This window comes from Thermobia domestica, chromosome 5 (genome assembly GCF_964235325.1).
Source record: "Thermobia domestica chromosome 5, izTheDome1.hap1.1, whole genome shotgun sequence".
NCBI classification, from domain to species: Eukaryota; Metazoa; Arthropoda; class Insecta; order Zygentoma; family Lepismatidae; genus Thermobia; species Thermobia domestica.
In genome coordinates, this window is record NC_137458.1 from 15826040 (window position 1) to 15846603 (window position 20564).

Genomic DNA, 20564 nt, shown 5'->3' on the forward strand with positions numbered 1-20564 from the left:
TCATGAAGAAAAGCAAGGGTTGAAAGCTACTGACAGAAATAAACTGAAATTATGAATAAAACACCGTGTGCAATGACCATTTACAATTTCGATTCATCAAATTTCACAGACACTCCATATTTGACATTTTGAGTTTTTCATGGGTACGAGGGTGGCGTGAAGTATGCAGAGTTTACGAAGAAGGGAGCCAAATAAATAAGGTTGGGGATTTATTTTATTTTATTGTTAACATCTGCCTATCCGTCTTATTTCTATCTATCAATTACTCACGATTTTGTCATAAGTATAGTTGGGCAACAAGTACCGTACTCTATGTTGTTGGTTCCCTCAATTTGAACATACTGGAGACGTCTAAAAATATGGACTGGAGATATGCTAAAAATAATATCAGTCATAAATTTCCTTATCATTAAGTAAATAGTATGAGAAAGATTTTTGGGAGTGGTCCTGAGTTCGATTTCCGGTGGGGACTTTCGGTCGGAAAAGTGCAAAAGCGTTTTTAAGCTAGTCATCCTGAGTGAGGTTTCCTTGCGTTTTCCTCATTCACAGCAGGCAAATGCCGGGAATGGTAGCTAACATAAAAATCCCAAGCCACTTTCTTCTTTCAATTTCCCCACATAGTGTGATCACCGAGGAACTAATCCCTCATATTGAGAGCTAACATAGCCTTAAATGCCGAAAGCCCAGAAATCTAATTTCTAATCCTAACCCTAGTGACGGCCTAACATGGCAATAGGTGCCGAAAGCCCAGAAATCTAATTTCTAATCCTAATCCTAGTGCCGGGCTAACATGGCCATAGGCGCCGAAAGCCCAGAAATATAATTCTTAATCCTAATCCTAGTGACGGGCTAACATGGCCATAGATGCCGAAAGCCCAGAAATCTGATTCCTAATCCTAATCCTAGTGACGGGCTAACATGGTCATAGATGCCGAAAGCCCAGAAATCTAATTCCTAATCCTATAGCTTTTAGCATTTTACGCTGCAAATCTACGATTTTCCTAATTTACCTTTTTCTTAATTATTTATTAGTTTTTTTTTTTTAAATAGCGTTTGACACGTTTCTTGCACACAAACTAGTTACCATCTAGTGTTTCTTTTTATCTTGTGACTGGAAAAATAAATTTGAAAAGAAAACAAGTTTCTTTTTAAGAAAAAAAAACATTTAAATCACAGAGAAAGTGAGATAATAAGAATATCATATTATCGCTAGAAGAGAGAAAATGAATCACAGAAATTACGATAACTTAGAATCAATGTTTATCAAAACATATTCATACAGAAAGAAAGTGCATGTCAAACCGATAAATACATTGTTCCCAATTTGTAGATAATATATGTATATAGAACAACTTATTGTGAGCGATAGAATATATCAATCAATTTAACACAAGCGATGATAGTTCTATTCATTTTTACTAAAAATGTCGATGTAAGAAGTGCTATAATAGAAATGATGCAAAATGGGAAAATAGCAGCTATTGGAATAATTATATGATAGCCTAACCGCCAAAAATTTCTGGTTTCTTTAGTCTTAAAGACCTAAACTGTTACAATATTTTCACTTTAGAGGAAAGCTTTCCTAGCGTTGTCCGCAAATAGGTAAAAATTCTAATGGTGTCCTCAAATAGACAGAAGTTCTTCTAATGCTGTCTTCAAATAGACAAAAGTTCTCCTAATGATGTTCTCAAATAGACAAAAGTTCTCCTAACACTATCCTCAAAGAGACTAGAGTTCTCGTACGCTTTCCTCAAATAGACAAAAGTTCTAACGCTGTTCTCAAATAGACAAAAGTTCTAACGCTGTTTTCAAATAGACAAGAGTTCTCCTAACACTGTTTCCAAATAGACAAAAGTTCTCCTAACGCTGTCCTCAAATAGACAGAACTTCTCATAACGCTGTCTCAAATAGACAAAAGTTCTAACGCTGTCTTCAAATAGACAGAAGTTCTCCTAATGTTGTCTCAAATAGACAAAAGTTCTCCTAACGCTGTCTTCAAATAGACAAAAGTTCTCCTAACGCTGTCTTCAAATAGACAAAAGTTCTCCTAACGCTGTCTTCAAATAGACAAAAGTTCTCCTAACGCTGTCTTCAAATAGACAAAAGTTCTCCTAACGCTGTCCTTAAATAGAGAAACGTTCTCCTAACGCTGTTCTCAAATAGACAAAAGTTCTCCTAATGCCATCTTTTCTTCTAACGCTATCCTCAAATAGACAATACATTAATTCAGTGTTTCTAACCATTTCTGACTAACGGTACACTTTACTGAATCTTCAAACCATCACGACACACTTATGTTGTGTTAGGTTATGATAGGGCAGAACTGAGCATTGGCCGGTGCCGTTGCAGGTTTTGACTGATGCAGTTTGTATCAAAATTGATTTTCTTTGTGGTGGACAAATACTGTGTGCATGGGTTTTCTCGGGCACTCTCCCGTTTCCTCCCACTTTCGACATTCCACTATCATAATTTATCTAATCGTCACTGTCTATCCTAGCCTCAGCATAAACTCTGGGGCGTTAAACTAAAAGAAAAAAAATGAGAAGAGCTAAGGGTGCCTCGTATCAAATAATAATAATAATAATAATAATAATAATAATAATAATAATAATAATAATAATAATAATAATAATAATAAAGTCTATTTCATCTGTCGTTAAACTGATGTTTTGTTTCGGAAACTGTATGTGTTTCTCTTGGTACTCGTCACGAAACTTCTGTATCGTCTCCTTTCAGGCAACCTTATAAATCGTATAAAGACCAGCCTTAATAGGCCTACTGAAAGCATGCAATTTATTTTTAAATTCTAAAATTTCGCGACACACTCCATGGAACTGCACGACACATCGGTTGGAAAAGCTTGCATTAGTGGGTACTACGGGATAATGACTTAAGGCCATGTCACCAATGAAGTTCAAATGAACGTTTATGTAAACGAGTTTAAAATTGAATTTTCTAACTGGAACTTAGTTTACGGACTTTTGTTGGACAATGGTGAATCTAAGTTCAACACAATTGGTTCAGTATTGTATATTAAACATGATCAACGAAGTTAAACCTTCAAAAAAATCGACAGATCAAGATCAGACCTAGGCCGTGTCCAAAAGATACAAGTGCACATTTGAAGTACGCTTCTTTCCGGAACTGACGTCACCTAGTGTGCGTCAAAAGGTCCAAGTTCACAAGTCTGCGAGTGCATAGTGCGTAGTGTGCGAGATACTTGTGTGCTTAACATGGTTATATCTAATAAAATAACCTATTAAAATTTTAAAAGCCATATTTTTAATATTTTTGTTCAGGTGAATTTATTTGTGAGCTGATCTGATCATAATTTACGTGATAAATATACAATTTAGTGATATTACAAGTGAAATATAAAATATTACACAAATAACAAACCTATTTACGTTGTTCTCAGCATGCAAAGGGAAAGCAACCAAATAGTTTCTTTAATAATGCTATAAAGACATTTGTGTTCAAATATTACATGGTTTATATAGCTTAATTGAGATATTAGACTATCGGTAATATAGCTATTTGCACTAAACGAAAAATATTAATTCCGTATGAATTAAAATATTAAGCTCTAGTATAGAATAATGATAACCTAGATTATTCATTTCTCTATAGCTACAGTTACAGCTGCAGCTGCAAATGTGAATTCATAGGTAGATAGGCCTAATTTTCTAGTTTTGATTCTAAACAAACTCCATTCAAAGCTACCATATTTCCTTGCACTTGTGAGAGACTAATATGCCAATTATAGTACATTTTGCATTTTTGACAGCTGCCCAAAAGTGAAATACATATCAAAAATTTCTTTCCATACATTTATCAAAGATTTCACAAATTCCTCTTGGTAAGTTTTACTTTCGCCATTTCATTCATTTTTTTCGATTCTTCGTTCAGTGATTTGATCTTTCGGTACCGGTTTTGAGAACTTGCCTGTTAGCCCATATATATGGGTTAGTAGCTAGGTTGGTTCCTTTCTGTACCAAAGTTTAATATTTAATTCACATAGTATTGCCGAACGAGCGTTAGCGAGTGAAGGCGGGTTAGAGCCCCGGAGGGCACATTATTTTCTGTCTTCGTTACGGATCGGTTCATTGAACGAGTCATTGAATGAAATGGCCAAAGTAAAGACTAGCCTTCCTCTTAATTAATCCCATTACTGTACCCACTATGAAACGATTATGAACAAATAATTACTTCCGTATAGTTGAACAATGAGAGCGATTACATAAGACATACTGTATTTTTTCTATAAAACTGTCTCTTAATTTTCATAACATCTAAGAGTAACATCTAAGGAACTTCATTACTAGCGCAGTATGGTAGAAATAGTCCAATCAGTATACCTGTAACTGGAGCAATACACTAGAACTACGACACCTATGTGTCATATTCCGTACAAGAAGCATTTATACCCAATATGAACTCTCTCCCAAAGTAGTTTTGAGCCATATTATTGTAAATAGCATTTCCCTCAGTACTTTCGGTGTCCTAACGCTCTTGCAAATTGCCTACTTTCGCTTGCAATAAAATTCCTAAGCTACTTCGCAATAGTGTCGTCAGCGCCCTAACCACCAGTGCTACTGTTCTTCCGGGAATTAATAAATAGAACATCGCCAATAGTTCAGTGGTTTCTATGCTGTTACGAGTTTATTGGGCACATAAGACAAGACACTCACACACACACACACACACACACACACACATATATATATATATATATATATATATATATATATATATATATATATATTGTATTTACGCTCCGCTCTTGTTAATCTGCGCGCGAAAGATCCGAAATGGCAAATGTTTGCAGGTACGGCAAAGCTGAAGCTGTTAGCGTACATGAAAGAAATTCTTAAGTCATTTTATGGTTACCCCATATTATCAATCTGCACCATATATTTATATTTAATATAACTGGAAAATCATTCATCTAAAAAAAAAACATGTTTATTTTTTCTAGTACGCGAAATTCTCCCTTCTTTTGTTATCAATGTTCCATGTTCCACCACTACGAGGCGTTGGAATCAAGTGCGGATCAAAAGCTAATTTGACGAAGTGTACACTATTTAGTGTGCACTCCACTTGTAGACTTCGAGTGTGCATCCTCGAAGTGTGCACTATGTACTTTTGGACACGGCCCTAGTTCATCCACCTCTTGATCCATACTTATCAATATTATTACAGTCGCAACCATAAAGCCCAGTCGACTTCTTCACTAATGTTGTTTCAAGTTATTATTGATTGAAGTATGAAAGTCTCAACGTGGCCATTCACGTGGACAATTAACCAGGTCAAAATGAAATTGTCAAAAGTGAGAATTGTCTTCTAGGTAGCTCACAAGGAAGATTTCTGAAATGAAAGCTAAATCGTTTAAAAGTAAAAAAAAATCACAATCAGGAATGGGACACATCAAAATCTGGAATAGAAAACGTCAAAATCAGGGAAAAGATCAAAATCGGGAGAGAAGTTCAGACAGTGAAAGAGAGCTAAGGGCCCAGATGGACGGGGCGAAAAGATGGAGGAAAGTGAGACGTGTAGAATGAAAGAAAAAAGTGTAAAAGAAGAAGGGGATGTATGAACGAGTATATGTACAATGAAGAGATATGTAAGTATAATGAATATGTGAAGAAATACCCATTTGACCCTCTCCCTCTACGCATCACCAGGGGAACACTATGTGCGCTCGAAGGCTGTCACTGACGAATTTCTGATTCGGACTGCTATAGTGCTGCCAAAATGTCTTGATCCGTGGCAAAAATGCGAACTAAACTCACACCCTTGATACACCCACGCGTTAAGCCAATAAGTATTCAGCTGTTGCTAAGCGAGAGTGTCTTGCAGTCGTGGGAGTGGAATTCCTTCAGCCGATAGAGGCGCTTGGAATGGAAGACTAGTTGAATGTCATCTGTAGTTGAATGTCATGGAGCAGTTGAACTTTGTCGGTGCACATGACTGTTAGTAAATAATAAAAAAAGATAAAGTTACCTTTGTCTGTTGTGATTTCGGTAAAAGAACTAGATCGAAAAGGTGTTGTTCCAATTTCATTTCTTATTTTATTTTTCCATAAGCACTTACCTAAGAGATCTTGCTGAGGAAACCATTTCACAAGCTTGACATTAGACGAAAGTCCAGGTGGCTTTACGTAATCCCATTTCCAGACCACTCGCTGAGGAATCTTCGAAAAGGCTTCTACAAAAGCATTCCGAAGATTTGGAGGAAGTTTATCTTCTGGTACTACTGAGCCCATCGAAAACATAATAAACCCATCCTCACCAGCTCCATCTGCAAAATCTTGGAGGTCCTGTGACACACAAAATATATATTAGATACCATATTTGTTATGCGGGATCTTGGCAGTATACGAAAAATCTGTGCTGATATCAGAGCACCTAGAAAAATAACTCATGGTTGTCTTTTTAAATAACTAGAAATATTTTGAATGAAAACAAAACTTTTTCGAATGTAAAGTAAAATAAGGATAGTTCGCGCACTATTCAACAAACTTGCATAAAATATAATCACTATTGAAGCATAAGAATAATGCAGTGTATAGCTTGGGACCTTGTGTACAATATTATACCCGCAATTATTGTTGAAAGTTTTTATGCTCTTAATGGCGGCCGTTTTCTAGAACTCCTCTATCCTCTTTTCGCTATCTTTCCTACAGAGATAGGGAAGATGGCGCACATGGGTGAGATTGCGCATAACAGTGATTTCTGCAGAAACAACATGGTATGATGAAGAAAATATAAAATATGTTTTAGAAACATGACGCAATTGACAACCAACATATAATTATAAACTGTGCTATGAAAATAACAAACAACCCTGAAACAACCTATCCGTTAATTAATAAGCGATTGAAATTTACTAGTACTTCCGGTTTCAATACTTTTCCATAGAGGGAAAACTATAAGAGATGTCTAAAAGAGGTTTTTGGACATAGATTCAGCGTCCCGAGAATGAAGTTTGTCCCGACTTTTAACTCCATCTATTCAAACAGGAGGTGGTGAAAAATCTGCAATTTCCGGGTACAACACTGATCATATAATGAATGAAACAAAGATAGATAAAAAAAAATATGTATTCAGTCCGCGGAATATGTTTTGTGCCTCTTTTGCATAAGTAAATAGATATCAATTAGCACTTCTGATCTCAATATTAATGTCCGTAGGACAAAAACAGTAACGACACCGAGGAATGACTCTTTGATGTGGATTCTTTGTCCGATGAACATGTTCTATCTTTAATCTTATTCTTCTATTGCAATCTGTAGTTATAGAGATACTGTTTCAAGTCTGGGTATTGAACTCGCATAGTTTGGAAGTCTACCATTGTTTTTATCATTATTATTATTATTATTATTATTATTATTATTATTATTATTATTATTATTATTATTATTATTATTATTATTATTATTATTGTGAAGAGTAACCCATTTAAGAAGTTACACGTTTACAATTGGTTTCAAGTAATTTAAAACATTATAAAGTGAAAAAGCCGGTGGGTGGATCACTGATAGTCGAAACAGAAACTAAAGAAGATATAGAAAAAATATCAAAAAATTAAAAGGTGATGGAAGAATTCAAAATTGAAGAAAAAAGGAAGACAAGACCATTGGCCATTATATACAACGTACCAGCAAAAATGAAAGACGCAGATATTGTGTCTACAATTATTGAGCAAAACTTGGAAGATAACGATGTGGAATTGGCAAAGAAAGAAGTAAAGCCGAAATTCAGAACAGGACCAAAGAATGACACCATGTGTCATTTGGTAATTGAATCACCCAATGAAATCTATAAGAAACTACTTCAAACAAATAGGGTATATCATCTATATGAAGCCTTAACAATCAAAGATTTCGTTTCATTTCCTAGATGCCCTCGTTGTCTTGATTTAGGACATACCCAAAGGTTCTGCAAGGATGACAAACCAACTTGTAATATTTGTGGACAAAAAAATCATGAACAAAAACATTGTTCGGAAAAAGGTAAATCCAAAGTTTGTATTCCTTGCCAAAAAAGAAAGAAAAAGTGTACGGCTTCCAACGAAAAGGAATGCCTAACATACAAAATGTTGTATGAAAGAGAAGTATCCCGAATTGACTATGGATAAGTGTTACTTAGAACTGATATTTAAACTACAAATTAAGATCATCTTAGAAAACAAGAGAAACAAAACAAAAATCGGGAAGACAGACCACTGGGAATCGTAAAGAAAGCTAAATATGGATGAACACATAGATTTACGTATCAATCTGTATGAATATATTTTTGATAATATAGAACAGTATGCTAAAAACTGTATCGATTCAAACAATAGGAAAACTTTTTCAATTTTATATTTAAATGCTAGAAGCATACGAAACAAAATTAATGAATTAGAACTACTGATACATAGAATAGATATTGTAAAAGTGATAATTATTGTTGAGACATGGTCGTATTCTGGTGAAATTGAATACTATATTATTAATAAGTTCTATGTGTGTAGGGACAATAATCGTGGTGGAGGAATACTTGTTTATATTAGTAATGAATTAATTTGTAGACAATTATATATTATAGATAAAGCGTATAGTGTACTAGGAATACAGATAAAATTTATATCGAAAAATTTAATGCTTTTTAGTATATATAATCCAAACAAGAATATGATTAATGAACTGTTAGATGACATGGAAATTGTGTTAACTAGTTGTAAAAACTCATCCATTCTAATTGTAGGGGACTTTAATATTGACACATTAAACAGAGATTCAACTGAAACTTTGAAATATGTACAGTTTTGTGGAAATCATGGTCTCTTTCAGGCAAATATTAAATATCCGACCAGGCTGACTGATAACAGTAGAATCCTGATAGATCATATATTAGTAAACGATTTAAGTGGTTTCTGTTAATAATATATTAGCTGATATAAGTGACCATAATATATTAATATGTAATATCATATTTCAACGAGTACAATATTATGTAAACAATATGAAACATTCACGTTTACCTAAAATAAATTATAATAAACTAAACAATTATTTTAGGAATACAAAACTTTCTTTAACTACTAATTGTATTGATGAACAATACGGTAAATTGATAAAGTATATGTCAGAAGGGATTGAAATATCTAAATATAAAAGTACGCATAAGGTCTGTAGGAAGGGATATAAACCTGTCTCCTTGGATAAACGAGGAATTGTTAAGTTTAGTAAAAATGAGAGATAAATATTACTCTTTAATTAAAAAAATCCCAGATAATATAGATATACGTAATGAGGATAGAAAACTTAGAAATATGGTAAAGTCGAGACGGAAACTGAAAAGCGAGTATTATCACAAAAAATACAGGAATCTTTGTCTGACAGTAGGAAATTTTGGGGTGTTGTTAAAGAAATATTAACTAATAAGATAAATAATGATATAGATTGTATACAATTGAAAATAGGAAATACCTTAGTTGATAACGAACGCATACCAAACGTGTTGAATGATCATTTTGCAAATGTTGGTAAAACACTAGCATCAAAGATACCCTTACTGGAAACTACAGCTTTGAAAACAGGTATACCATACAACCGCTCATTCTTTTTTACGCCAGTTACCCATATGGAAATTATTAGAATTATTAGTTCGCTAAAGAAAAAAAGAAATCAGACAAAAGATGGATTACATAATGAATTTTTAATAAATTGCAAGGACACCATAAGCTATACTTTATCTGAATTAGTAAATCTTTCCTTTACTGTAGGCAAATTTCCAATGCAATGTAAAACTGCCAAAGTCATTCCAATTTATAAAGGTGGAGATAAGTTAAATCCGAATAATTATAGGCCAATATCAGTATTAAGCTGCATTTCCAAATTAATTGAGAAGTGTGTACATAATAGAATGGTAACTCATCTAGAGTCGATAAATTATTTTTATAAATATCAATATGATTTTAGGAAAAAATCAAGTACCTCAAATGCTGTAACTGATAATGTAGTAGAAATTCAAGAATGTTTGGATAACAATAAACTTGCAGCAGGATTGTATATTGATTTAAAGAAAGCATTTGATACACTCAAACATAACATATTGCTTCAAAAGCTAGAAAATTTAGGATTCAGAGGTATATCTCTTTCATGGTTTAAAAGTTACTTGTCTAATAGGTCACAATGTGTCTTAGTAAATGGAAAAGAAAATAATGAGGCTAAAATTGAATATGGTGTTCCACAAGGTTCCATATTGGAACCGTTACTGTTCTTAATTTATGTAAATGATGTTCATCTGCTTAGTCTAAGAGGTATAATAACTTTATTTGCTGATGATAGTGCTATATTCTATAAAGCTGATACTGTAGAGGAACTGATAACATACATTAAAGAAGACTTATCTACATTATATCATTGGTTATACATAAACTCGTTGTCATTAAATTTAGAAAAGTCTCATTATATAATTTTTTGCAAGCCGTTGTCAAAGATAATTCTGTCTAACAAAATTGGTATTAAGAATTTGGAGGTGAAAAGAGTCGAATACACTACACATTTAGGGATAATAATAGATCAACATCTAACTAGGGAATTACATATTAAAAATTTAGAAAAGAAAATAACTCCTATTGTAGGTATTATGTACCGTTTTAGAAAAACCCTAACAACGAACTTAAAAAGAATAGTATACAATGCATATATACAAAGTCATTTGACATATTTGTGTATTATTTGGGGACATGCTAATAAATCGAAAATACAACCACTCATAATATTACAAAAGGAAGCCATTAGAGCAATGTGTGGTCGACCTATGGACTATCCAAGTAAGAGTTTATTTATGGAATCAAATATACTGCTATTCGATTTGTTAATTAAAATCCAATCCTGTATGTATGTCCATACTGTACCTTCAAATAATATACATAGTAATCTACTTTTAATAAAAAGGAAAGAGGTACATAATTATAATACTAGAAAAAAGAATGATATTGATATTGATAATGTTAATACAACAAAGTATGGTATAAATAGCGTTAAGCGTAACATTACACAAACTTATAATAGTCTGCCTAAAGATATAAAGGATATAAAAGCAATATCTTTATTTAAAAAAAGAAATCAAAAAACACTTTTGGAATAAATTTGCTGAATAATCTAGTAGCCATAAAAATGATAAATGAAGACAGGGGATACTGACACATTACTACATAAAAAAATATCAAAAAGAAATACTTAGTCCCTTAAAGTGAGCTATTGCTCGTTGGGACAACATTTTCCATCTTCTACTATCCACATGTTATAACTGTCAGTCATAGGGAACTTGGAGGACCAGTTCCCTTTATAATTTAGAAATATTAAGTGTGAGAAATGTGGAAGACCGATTTCCCTATCAATGACGTAATATTAAGTGTGAGAAATTAGGATATTATCAAAATAAATTGTAGGAAATTTGGATTTCCAATTTCCGTATAGTATGGTATTTTTGTTACTCTCTGTTTTTTCTTTTCTTTCTTTTCCTCTTATTATTTTTTTAAAGGACTTGTGTTAGTAGAAATATGCTTTGATTGTAATGGTATAATATATTGAGAACAAATATAGATATCTTGTATAAATCTTCCAGCACTGGTCTATATTCTGTAGCATGTGTTTTGTATAATAAATATATAAATTTAAAAAAGTAAAATAACAACCTATATAAACAAAAATGAGACAAAAATGTTTGTGACTTAATAACTTTTGAACTATCAGACCGATCACATCAAATTTGCCACATAAATGAAGTTCGGGCCTGGGATGGTCTTTACTATTTCACCTTAACGGTGCAACTTGGGAAGGAGGATATATATATACAGTGAAACCTCTACTAACGGACACCTCTATAAAGCGGACACCTCCCGTAACGGACATATTTTGTATTCCCCAAACACTGGAATAGGAAAAAAGCATATTGACAAACCTCTCTAAAGCGGACACTCTCTAGTACGGACACGGACAGTCTTTTCTGTCTTTTATAGGTATTATTTACCTCCATATTACGGACACTTTCTCTAGAAATAAGTTGAAAAGTGTAGTAAAAATACATTTTCAGTAATTCATACATGTGTCATCAAGGAAGCATTGTGACAACATTTTGCCTCCTCAGCTGTCTGCTCAGCAACCCAGATGAAGCGTCTCTATTTAACAACACTTTTATGTCCTTTGCTTGCATCCCACTCCCACCCAAGCTGTTTTAGACACAAAAGTGATTGACAGTTGCCCGCCGTTAGAGATGACCCATTATGCTACTGTCCCGTTGGAGTCTCTAACCAATCAGAAGACAAGTTTAGTACTTTTTGCCCTCAGGTATGTATATTGTCTCAAAAAGAACACTTCAGGACTCCAATTATCCCACAAAAGGGGGTAATTTGGTGGAAATCAGACCAACAACAATAAAAATGTTGCAGCATCAAAAGTATAGATGCCGAATGCTTACCGCTACCACAGTAGGTGCAGAAGAATCTGCGACATACAATCAGTTCTTCAAAACTAGAAAAACACCTATAGGGTTATAACCTGTGAGGGAAAAAAATGACAACAACATACCTCCCAATTCCCCCTTCTACCCTATAATACTAGAAGTAAATTGTGAATATTGGTTTTATTAGCTCTAATTTATGATCTACAGTAGTAATTCGACAATATGAAGGTAATTATATATATATATATATATATATATATATATATATATATATATATATATATATATATATATATATATATATATATATATATATGCTATTTTATCTTATCTATACTACATTTTACAAGACTAACACTTTTTGTGGAACAGGTCCCTACTCTGTAGCACTCATATTAATCTTGCCAGGATATCAATATATATGTTTTGTGGATACTTCTCGAAGTTTGATTTGCAATATTGCTGTGGTATATTTCAGTATTGCTATGTTTCAACAAATAAAAATATTTGCCAGCAACAAAATTTAATAATTATTAACCGCTATTTAGTATCAAATCAGTAGCGTAGCCAGGATCTGCGTTTGGGAAGGGGGCAAATGCTGTTATAGGTACATATAGAAAAATAACAAACAAAAAAAAATATATAAACATAAAATATATAAAAAATTACAAACATCAAAGTACCAAAGTACATTGTCGGACCTCTTTGGGGAGCCCCGGCCCCTCTGGGCCTCCCTTTCCTAAGCCCTGTATCAAATATCTATCTGGAACTAAGCATAATAAAACTTGCAAATAGTACAGAGCCCTAAAATCATTTACAAAATATTAATACGAACGGATATAAAATGGACCTCGCTTTCAATAGTACCCCTTTCTATCGTTTTAACGTTTGAGAATGTCCTAGTTTTACTACGTCTAGTTATAACTTTATAATTGGAAGTTACTTAATTTTATTCCTTTTGTAAACAATAACATGAAAAAAATATGGCGATAACCAAAATGATAACATTATAACATTGACAACTAAGGTTATCACATTGAACCAGTTTTCTCCCATAAACGTTCCTGACATAATGATCTTTTTATACTGTGCTTCTTCTTATCTTTTTCTTTTAAATCTAAATGACCGCTCTGAGAAGAAACAGTACAATGAATTACATTATCAAAAAAAAAAAGAAAAGAAAAGAAAAAAGAAATGAAAAGAAAAAAAGGAAAAAAAAAGGAAATTTGAATGATCAACACTGAAGTTTAGAAAATTTCTAATTATAAGTTCAGTCATATTAGAAAAAAAACATTCATTTTGTTGTAGAAACCACTGTACCTGAACTCCATATTATATCACATTTTGCTATTTAAGTTCAAATAATTTCATTTAATCAATATACATATATATGTGTCTGTATTTGCTGCAATTGCTTAAGAGTCTGACATACTAAAAATAATATACAATTTACCATTTTTCTTTTGCTTGTTTATTCATAAGTGAAAGGAGATAATGAAATGCAACTTACCACAATCATAGATAATGTTATTCTACAACATAAAATATGAACCTGAAGAATTTTCAGTATTGCCATCCATAGAAATTACAGTGTTTCCAGAATAATGTTTTCCCCGAAATTTAAGTTAAGGCAGCGACTAAAGGAACGAACTCAACTGCATTTTACTTATCATGATGTTTCGGTATCCTGTGAACTACTTTTTTTTTAAAATAATATTATTATTTAATTTTAATAACTGTATGTTAAAACTATTTTGTTTATTACAAGCTAAACATAACTTTTATTTAAAAAGTAGTTCACAGGATTCCAAGACAACATGATACGTAATCAAATGCAGTTGAGTTCGTTCCTCTAGACGGTATCTTAACTTGGATTTTGGGGGAAATGTTATTTTGGCAACACCGTAATTTCTATGGATGGCAACACTGAAAATTCTTCAGGTTTATATTTTTTGTTGTATGTAGAATAACATTATCTATGATTGTGGTAAGTTACACTTCATTATCACCTTTCACTTATGACAAACAAGCAAAAGAAAAATGGTAAATTTTGTATTATTTTTAGTATGTCAGGCTCTTGCGGAACAAGGGTTTATAGCGTACGATGGACTTTCTGAACAAGACTATATTTCAGAAGTAACATTTCTGTTATAAATCTTTCTTTTTCTTTTCTGTTGTAAATCTTCCATTTTTATAAATCATGGTGGAATATGCTCTCTTTGCTCTCTCCAAATATAAAAACAAACATTATAAAATTATGTCATTTTTCAGAGCTTCATGGGGAATAAATTCTGCAAATTTTGTTTTATTATGACAAATTTTATGGAGTATGGCCCCTGTCCCACTTTATATATATAAATAAATAAGTTATATATATTAGCTTTTAACCATGGACCAAAAAGCTATGGATACTGCAAGTTTGGCTCCAATCCTTCTAAGTTAGACCCAAGACCCGAAAACCTGACGAAAACCATCGGCTGCAATCGGAATATGGCGCCGGAAAGAGATACGTTAAAATCTCTTTGTTGTACACAAACGAATTTTTTTGTTGCACAAACGTGCACAAATAAAAGACCTACACTAACGATCGAGGCCATTTTGGTCCAGAATTGATGGAAGACTGGCGCCTACACTAGATACGTCAGTATCTAACACTTCCAGTTGTGCACGAAGAAATTTTCGCGTGCAAAAATGTGCACAAAGAATGTACAAAAGTTTGACTATTTTGGTGAAATTTTGAAGAAAGGGAGGGCTGTCTAAATGGGCGTTATATGTTCATTCTGTGTTCAAATCTAACCATCCAAACAGAACGTATATTAATTAGAAAGTCATTTCTTTGAAATATATTTATCATTTTGCGTTGACACGATAAGAAGAAAAACACATTATATTTATTTGTCATTGAATTTCAACATAAGAAAAAGTTTTTTACTTACTTTTGGAAGAGGTTTTGGAGGTCGTGCATGTATTCCTCCCAACTCAACAACATTGGGTAGATTCGGTCGTGGGTAACTCACACTAATATCACCATTAATAAAAACAAGACTTGTATTTCTTTCAACTTCCCATAACGGAATATGTGGCTCTTCCCCAAAATGGCGTCGATATACATCTTCTATCGCTGGTAGACAAACCCAATAATGAAGAATAGTCATAATAACGCAGTAGATTGAGTTATAAACGCGTTCGAAGAATGTCATGTGGTCAGTGTAGCCAAGACCAAGATTCGGCACGTAAGAATAGAATCCAGGATTTCCAATGAGAAAATCGGACCATGGGGCTACAAAAGTAGTGCTGGCAGAAATGGTTGGTGCTTTCGTCCTGTATTGAAAAATCAAACCACAATCATTAAGAACACTTCCAGTTATTAAAAGATCGAATTTGTTTTCTTTAAGAAGTTCTTGCACTTCAGGAACGTTGATAAGGAAATCACAGAAAGTTCTCAGCGCGTGTGCCATATAAAATATATACTTATGACTACTTCTTTCTAACGCTAACTCAACAGTCCCGTCTGTTAGGCTTTTAATAAGTGTTAAAAATCCATCTGGAACAATTTGTTTAATATTTTTGGGCACAGAGTTATCTGGAGTTTCCAGTCTGTACGGCCCCACTATTGTGATGTGATGCCCTCGGCGAGCAAGCTCCAGCAGTAACGGTGTGTAGAAAATGTAATGGCTTCTGTTTGCATAGCTGAACACAGCGAGGATTCGTGCAGCGTCACAGTGATCCAAAGCGACGATCAGCAGGGAAAACAGTAGGAGGAGTCGGATCGTTTTCATGGCTGGAAAGAAAAAGAGAGTAAATAAATTTGTATATCCAAATAAAGTTGAATCCTTTATACCTATTTGGCCAAGTAATAAAACTCAGAGCAAAAGGAGATTACACTGAAATGCATTGTAAATACAACTATGTAGAAATGTGGGATATCTTTTTCCTCAGTTCATCATTTAATCATTTATTTATCTGTCATATGAAAAATTAAAATTATTTTTTCTTGATATTGCTTATCTTGACTCGCTCACAGATGACGAGAAGAACCCTAAAACAGGGGAAGCGGCGAAAGGTCAACGACACGGTCAAGTTTATTTTCGGTTTTTGAGGTGTGGTCTATACTTAGATGTTGTCTGCTACTCCGGGTAAAGTTATATATGTGTTATTTCGTGGTGTCATTTGAAACCCCCGTGCGAAAAGTGGGCGAGCCCATACCTACGTCACACTACTTCTGCTAGGGTTCTTCTCGTCATCTGTGAGCTTTACCTATATTGTTAACATTCTAGCACAGATACCAGAGATTTTCTATTTCAAATGTGTCTCTGCGGGGGCTGCTATCGATGTGTTTTCCCGTACCTCCCTCGCAAGAGGCGGGACAAGTTGCTGTGGCCGAGGTCCTTGAATGGTTGGATGCGGACAGGGTTGCCACATTGAATTACTTCACGGGCTTCGCTCTGCACTGCCTTGTTAGCCATTCTTAGTAGCTTACGTTCTTCACTCGCCAAGACCAAACGACTGAATGACAAATTGGCAACACAGCCGAGCTCATTCTCTTCTTTCCCCAAAGCAAAGGAAAGATTTCCTCCGCAAGAGGTTGACGGGGATAGGGCTGAAATGTGTTTCACATATTTTCCGAGGGCACAGTTGAAATAGAAAGGTTTTCTTTTTTCTCCTAGAACCAGCGTTAGAGAAAATTGGCTACTCATCTGTCAACGTTGGGTCTATGTTGTAATTGGTCACTTCCTCGAGCATTAACCAACAAACCTAGGCTCAACAAATATTTTGTGTAGCACGGATCTCCAGTTTTTCACCTACGCTGGGTCAAGGTATTTTATGGTTGAGGACTGCAATCAGGTGTGATGGATGGAAACCATTAACATAAACATTAGTAAATTGCTAGTTGACCAAATTCCGCTTCCGATTTGAGCTACGTTGGAGCAACAAATTTTTCTATTTCAATTTTGCAGTTACCAACTCCCAGTTATGTCGACAATTTAGTCTATGTAAGGCCAATAGAGCATGTCACTAGGACATACCATCAGGGCATTATGTACTCCCATGCGCATTAAATTTTGCGCGCTTTTCCGCATTTATTACATTTTTCTTTCATCTTTGGCAAAAGTCGAGTGGTTAGTAAGTAGAGATGATAGAAAACCTTCCGTGTATGAAAATGTTCCTAAAAATATTAAAGCATAATTAAAAAATATGATAAAAAAGAATTAAGTACGATTGGCTCTATCCTCGTAAGCGTGCTTCCGAGGGATTTTTGTAGTAACGAAGGGAAATTTACAAATTTCCAGTAAAGGTTGAGGTGAGTTGTTTTTGAGTTTAATGTCCCTTTTCAGCAGCGAGGCTATATGAGACGTGGACCTACTGATTAACGTGGAATCCGAACCACATGAGCTCCCGCCGGAAATCGAACCTGGGTCCCCCGCGCTGAAGGCGCGTATGCTAACCACTTAGCCACTAAGGAGCTCAATTTCCAGTAAAGGAGCAGGGTAAGAAACGGAAGAGAGGAAGAGAAGGGTGTAAAATGTTGCATCTATTGTTTTAAACATAGTGTCTACATTGTCTATCTAACGTAGATTAGCTTCTGAGTTCTGTATTGAAGATTTGGTACACAAATATAGAAAGAAACAAAAATCTTTTCTTGAGTCTCGAAGCGGCAGACTACGGCTAAAAGAGCCCAATGTATGGTAAAAAGCAGACGGTTCTTTCCAGCGACTCAAATCTGTCTTCAACATTGGGGATGGGGAGAGGGGCGGGTAAGATCGTTTCTCTCTTTTTTTTATTTTTAGGATGTTCAAAATATTTATGAAGTTGAAAAACAATACCGTGGAGGATCAGGAGAGCAGAGTTGTCTTCAACATTGGGAGGCGGGCAGATGTGAAGCTTATTCGGGGGGAACATCAATTTCATCTCCCTTTCTTTTGTTTCAATCGGATACAAATTATCACATTTCTCCCCAAAACATACATTTCAAATCAGATTATTGGGGGGACAGTTCCCCCTACTTCCAAGATTGGAGGGGACATGTCCCCCCTCATCCCCCCGGGATTTGCTACAGTGGTTCTTTTAAATAAGTCTCAGTGGTTCAATGAAGAGACTGAAATGAAAGACTACAAAATCGCAGTGTTTTGACATCGGGTCGAATCCTATTACCGGTACCTTTAATTCTTTTTACATTTCTTTTAAAATAGCAGGGTACCCGTAATTAATAAGAATTGGTAAAAGAAAGTTACTTATGTTACATTTTCTTTTAATCTATGTCCTCAGAAGCAGAGTACTTGTATACTTGTTCCTCCAACTTCTTCGTTGCACAGCAGACATGTCCACTCAGAACTCAGATAAACAGAGAAAGAGAAAAAGCGCGGCACAGACACGACACACCATACAAGATTGGGGGCCCGGTGGCTCAGAGGTAGAGCGTTCACCTCCGGTGCTTGGGGTCCCTGGTTCGATCCCAGCTCGAGCCGTGTGGACTTTGTGGTGGACAAACACCGTGTTCGTGGGTTTTCTCGGGGTTCTTCCGTTTCCTCCCACTTTCTTCATTTCTCATCATCATCGTCTCCTTTAGCCTAACCAGCATAACCGTGGGACGTACAACTTAAAAATTTCATTTTTTTCATACAAAATTGTTTGCAGTCTTACTACCAAGAATAAAATAGAAAATGTTGTCCTTATCAAATCAGCTTATAGCAATTTATTGTAACTGAGCTTTTAAACTTTCCAGCATTATACTTCTTGTTTTCGTGAAGACTAGAATTAATCTATATTATAAAATTGAAAGTGACTATGTTTGTCACTCTTAATTTCTTGAACCGCCCGACCGATTTCGATCATATTTTTAATGTAGATGCGGTTCTGGAATGGGAGTGTTTTAAGCTATTCACTTTGACAGTAGAATTTAGGGGAGGGAGAGAACGGGAATTATAAAAAAAAGTTAATAAAACTTAATAATTCTTCAACCAAACGATCAATCTCGATCAAATTTTTAACGTAGAGGAGGTTCGTCCCTGTGATGTTTTTTTTTTATCATGATACTTTGACGGTAGAACATAGGAGAGGAGAATAGGGGTAAAATATATAAAAATAAATAAATTTAATAACTCTAGAACCACCGAACCGATCTCGCTTAAATTTACAATCTAGATGAAGTTTAAACCTGGAATGGTTTTTATCATATCACGTTGACGGTGTTACGTCCAATCCATAGTTTTCGGGGTCGCTGAGATGAACAATGACACTTCCGTTGCCGTGGTTCGCAACATGGGAAGGGGAGGGGATATATAAAAATCATCGGAAATGTCCGATATCAAAGAGCCCTTTAGTAATAGTAAAAAAGTGACTGACTAACGGAATATATTACTATTTTTTAAAATTTAACCCAACGAAGCGGATAATTGATGCTAGTAAGTTTATAATAAGCATTCGTGTAGTGTGGTTCATAAAGCTCCTCATACTAAAATTATTGCTGCATGTTCATAAAAACGTTTATACTGCCAGAACATTAACAAACATAGTTTGTTTGCAGGTTCGTTAAGTGACTTGCTACAATATTTTTCAGATGCATCTTACAGGGATGTAACGTTTAATGCTAGAACTTCATATTCATTCTTTAGACGCTGTTATGAACACCTTTATTTTTTCTGACTATCATAGGCGAAAAAAGGCCTATCTTTACCTATCTCCTTGGTGAATTTCCCTTTTGCTACTACAAAAATCCCTCGGAAGTGCAATTGCGAGAGTAGTCTCAATCGAGCTTAATTTTGTTTTGTATTGTATTTGTTTTATTGTTTTAATATTTTTGGGAACATTTTTCATACACGGAATGCTTTCGTTCATCTCACTTACTTAACGCTCAAATTTAGCCAAAGTCGGAAGGAAAATGTAAACGCGAAAAATCGTGAACTACAGTATATACGCAAAATTTAATGCACTTCGGTGTGTACATTTATATAAAAAAAATACATGAGTATATTTTTTTTAACATCCAACACACAATTCCGTATTGATATACTGTCTTAAGAAAAACTCTCAGTTTTATGTCACGTGATAATTTTGACAAATTTGTGCGATAATTTTTATTTTAAAATGTTCCAATCCTGCATTGAG

The 20564-nt window shown here is 34.4% G+C and overlaps 1 protein-coding gene across 1 annotated transcript in view; it reads right to left on the reverse strand.

Moving 5' to 3' along the window:
• LOC145685737 (UDP-glucosyltransferase 2-like) overlaps nucleotides 1-20564 on the reverse strand; it is a 59209-nt gene that overhangs the window by 11422 nt on the left and 27223 nt on the right. The window contains exons 2-3 of the mRNA XM_081758232.1: nucleotides 15395-16239; nucleotides 6094-6319 (exon numbers count right to left, since the gene is read on the reverse strand). Of these exons, the coding sequence (XP_081614358.1) occupies nucleotides 6094-6319; nucleotides 15395-16237 (1069 nt within the window). The 5' untranslated portion in view covers nucleotides 16238-16239. The remainder of the gene's footprint in view (nucleotides 1-6093; nucleotides 6320-15394; nucleotides 16240-20564) is intronic.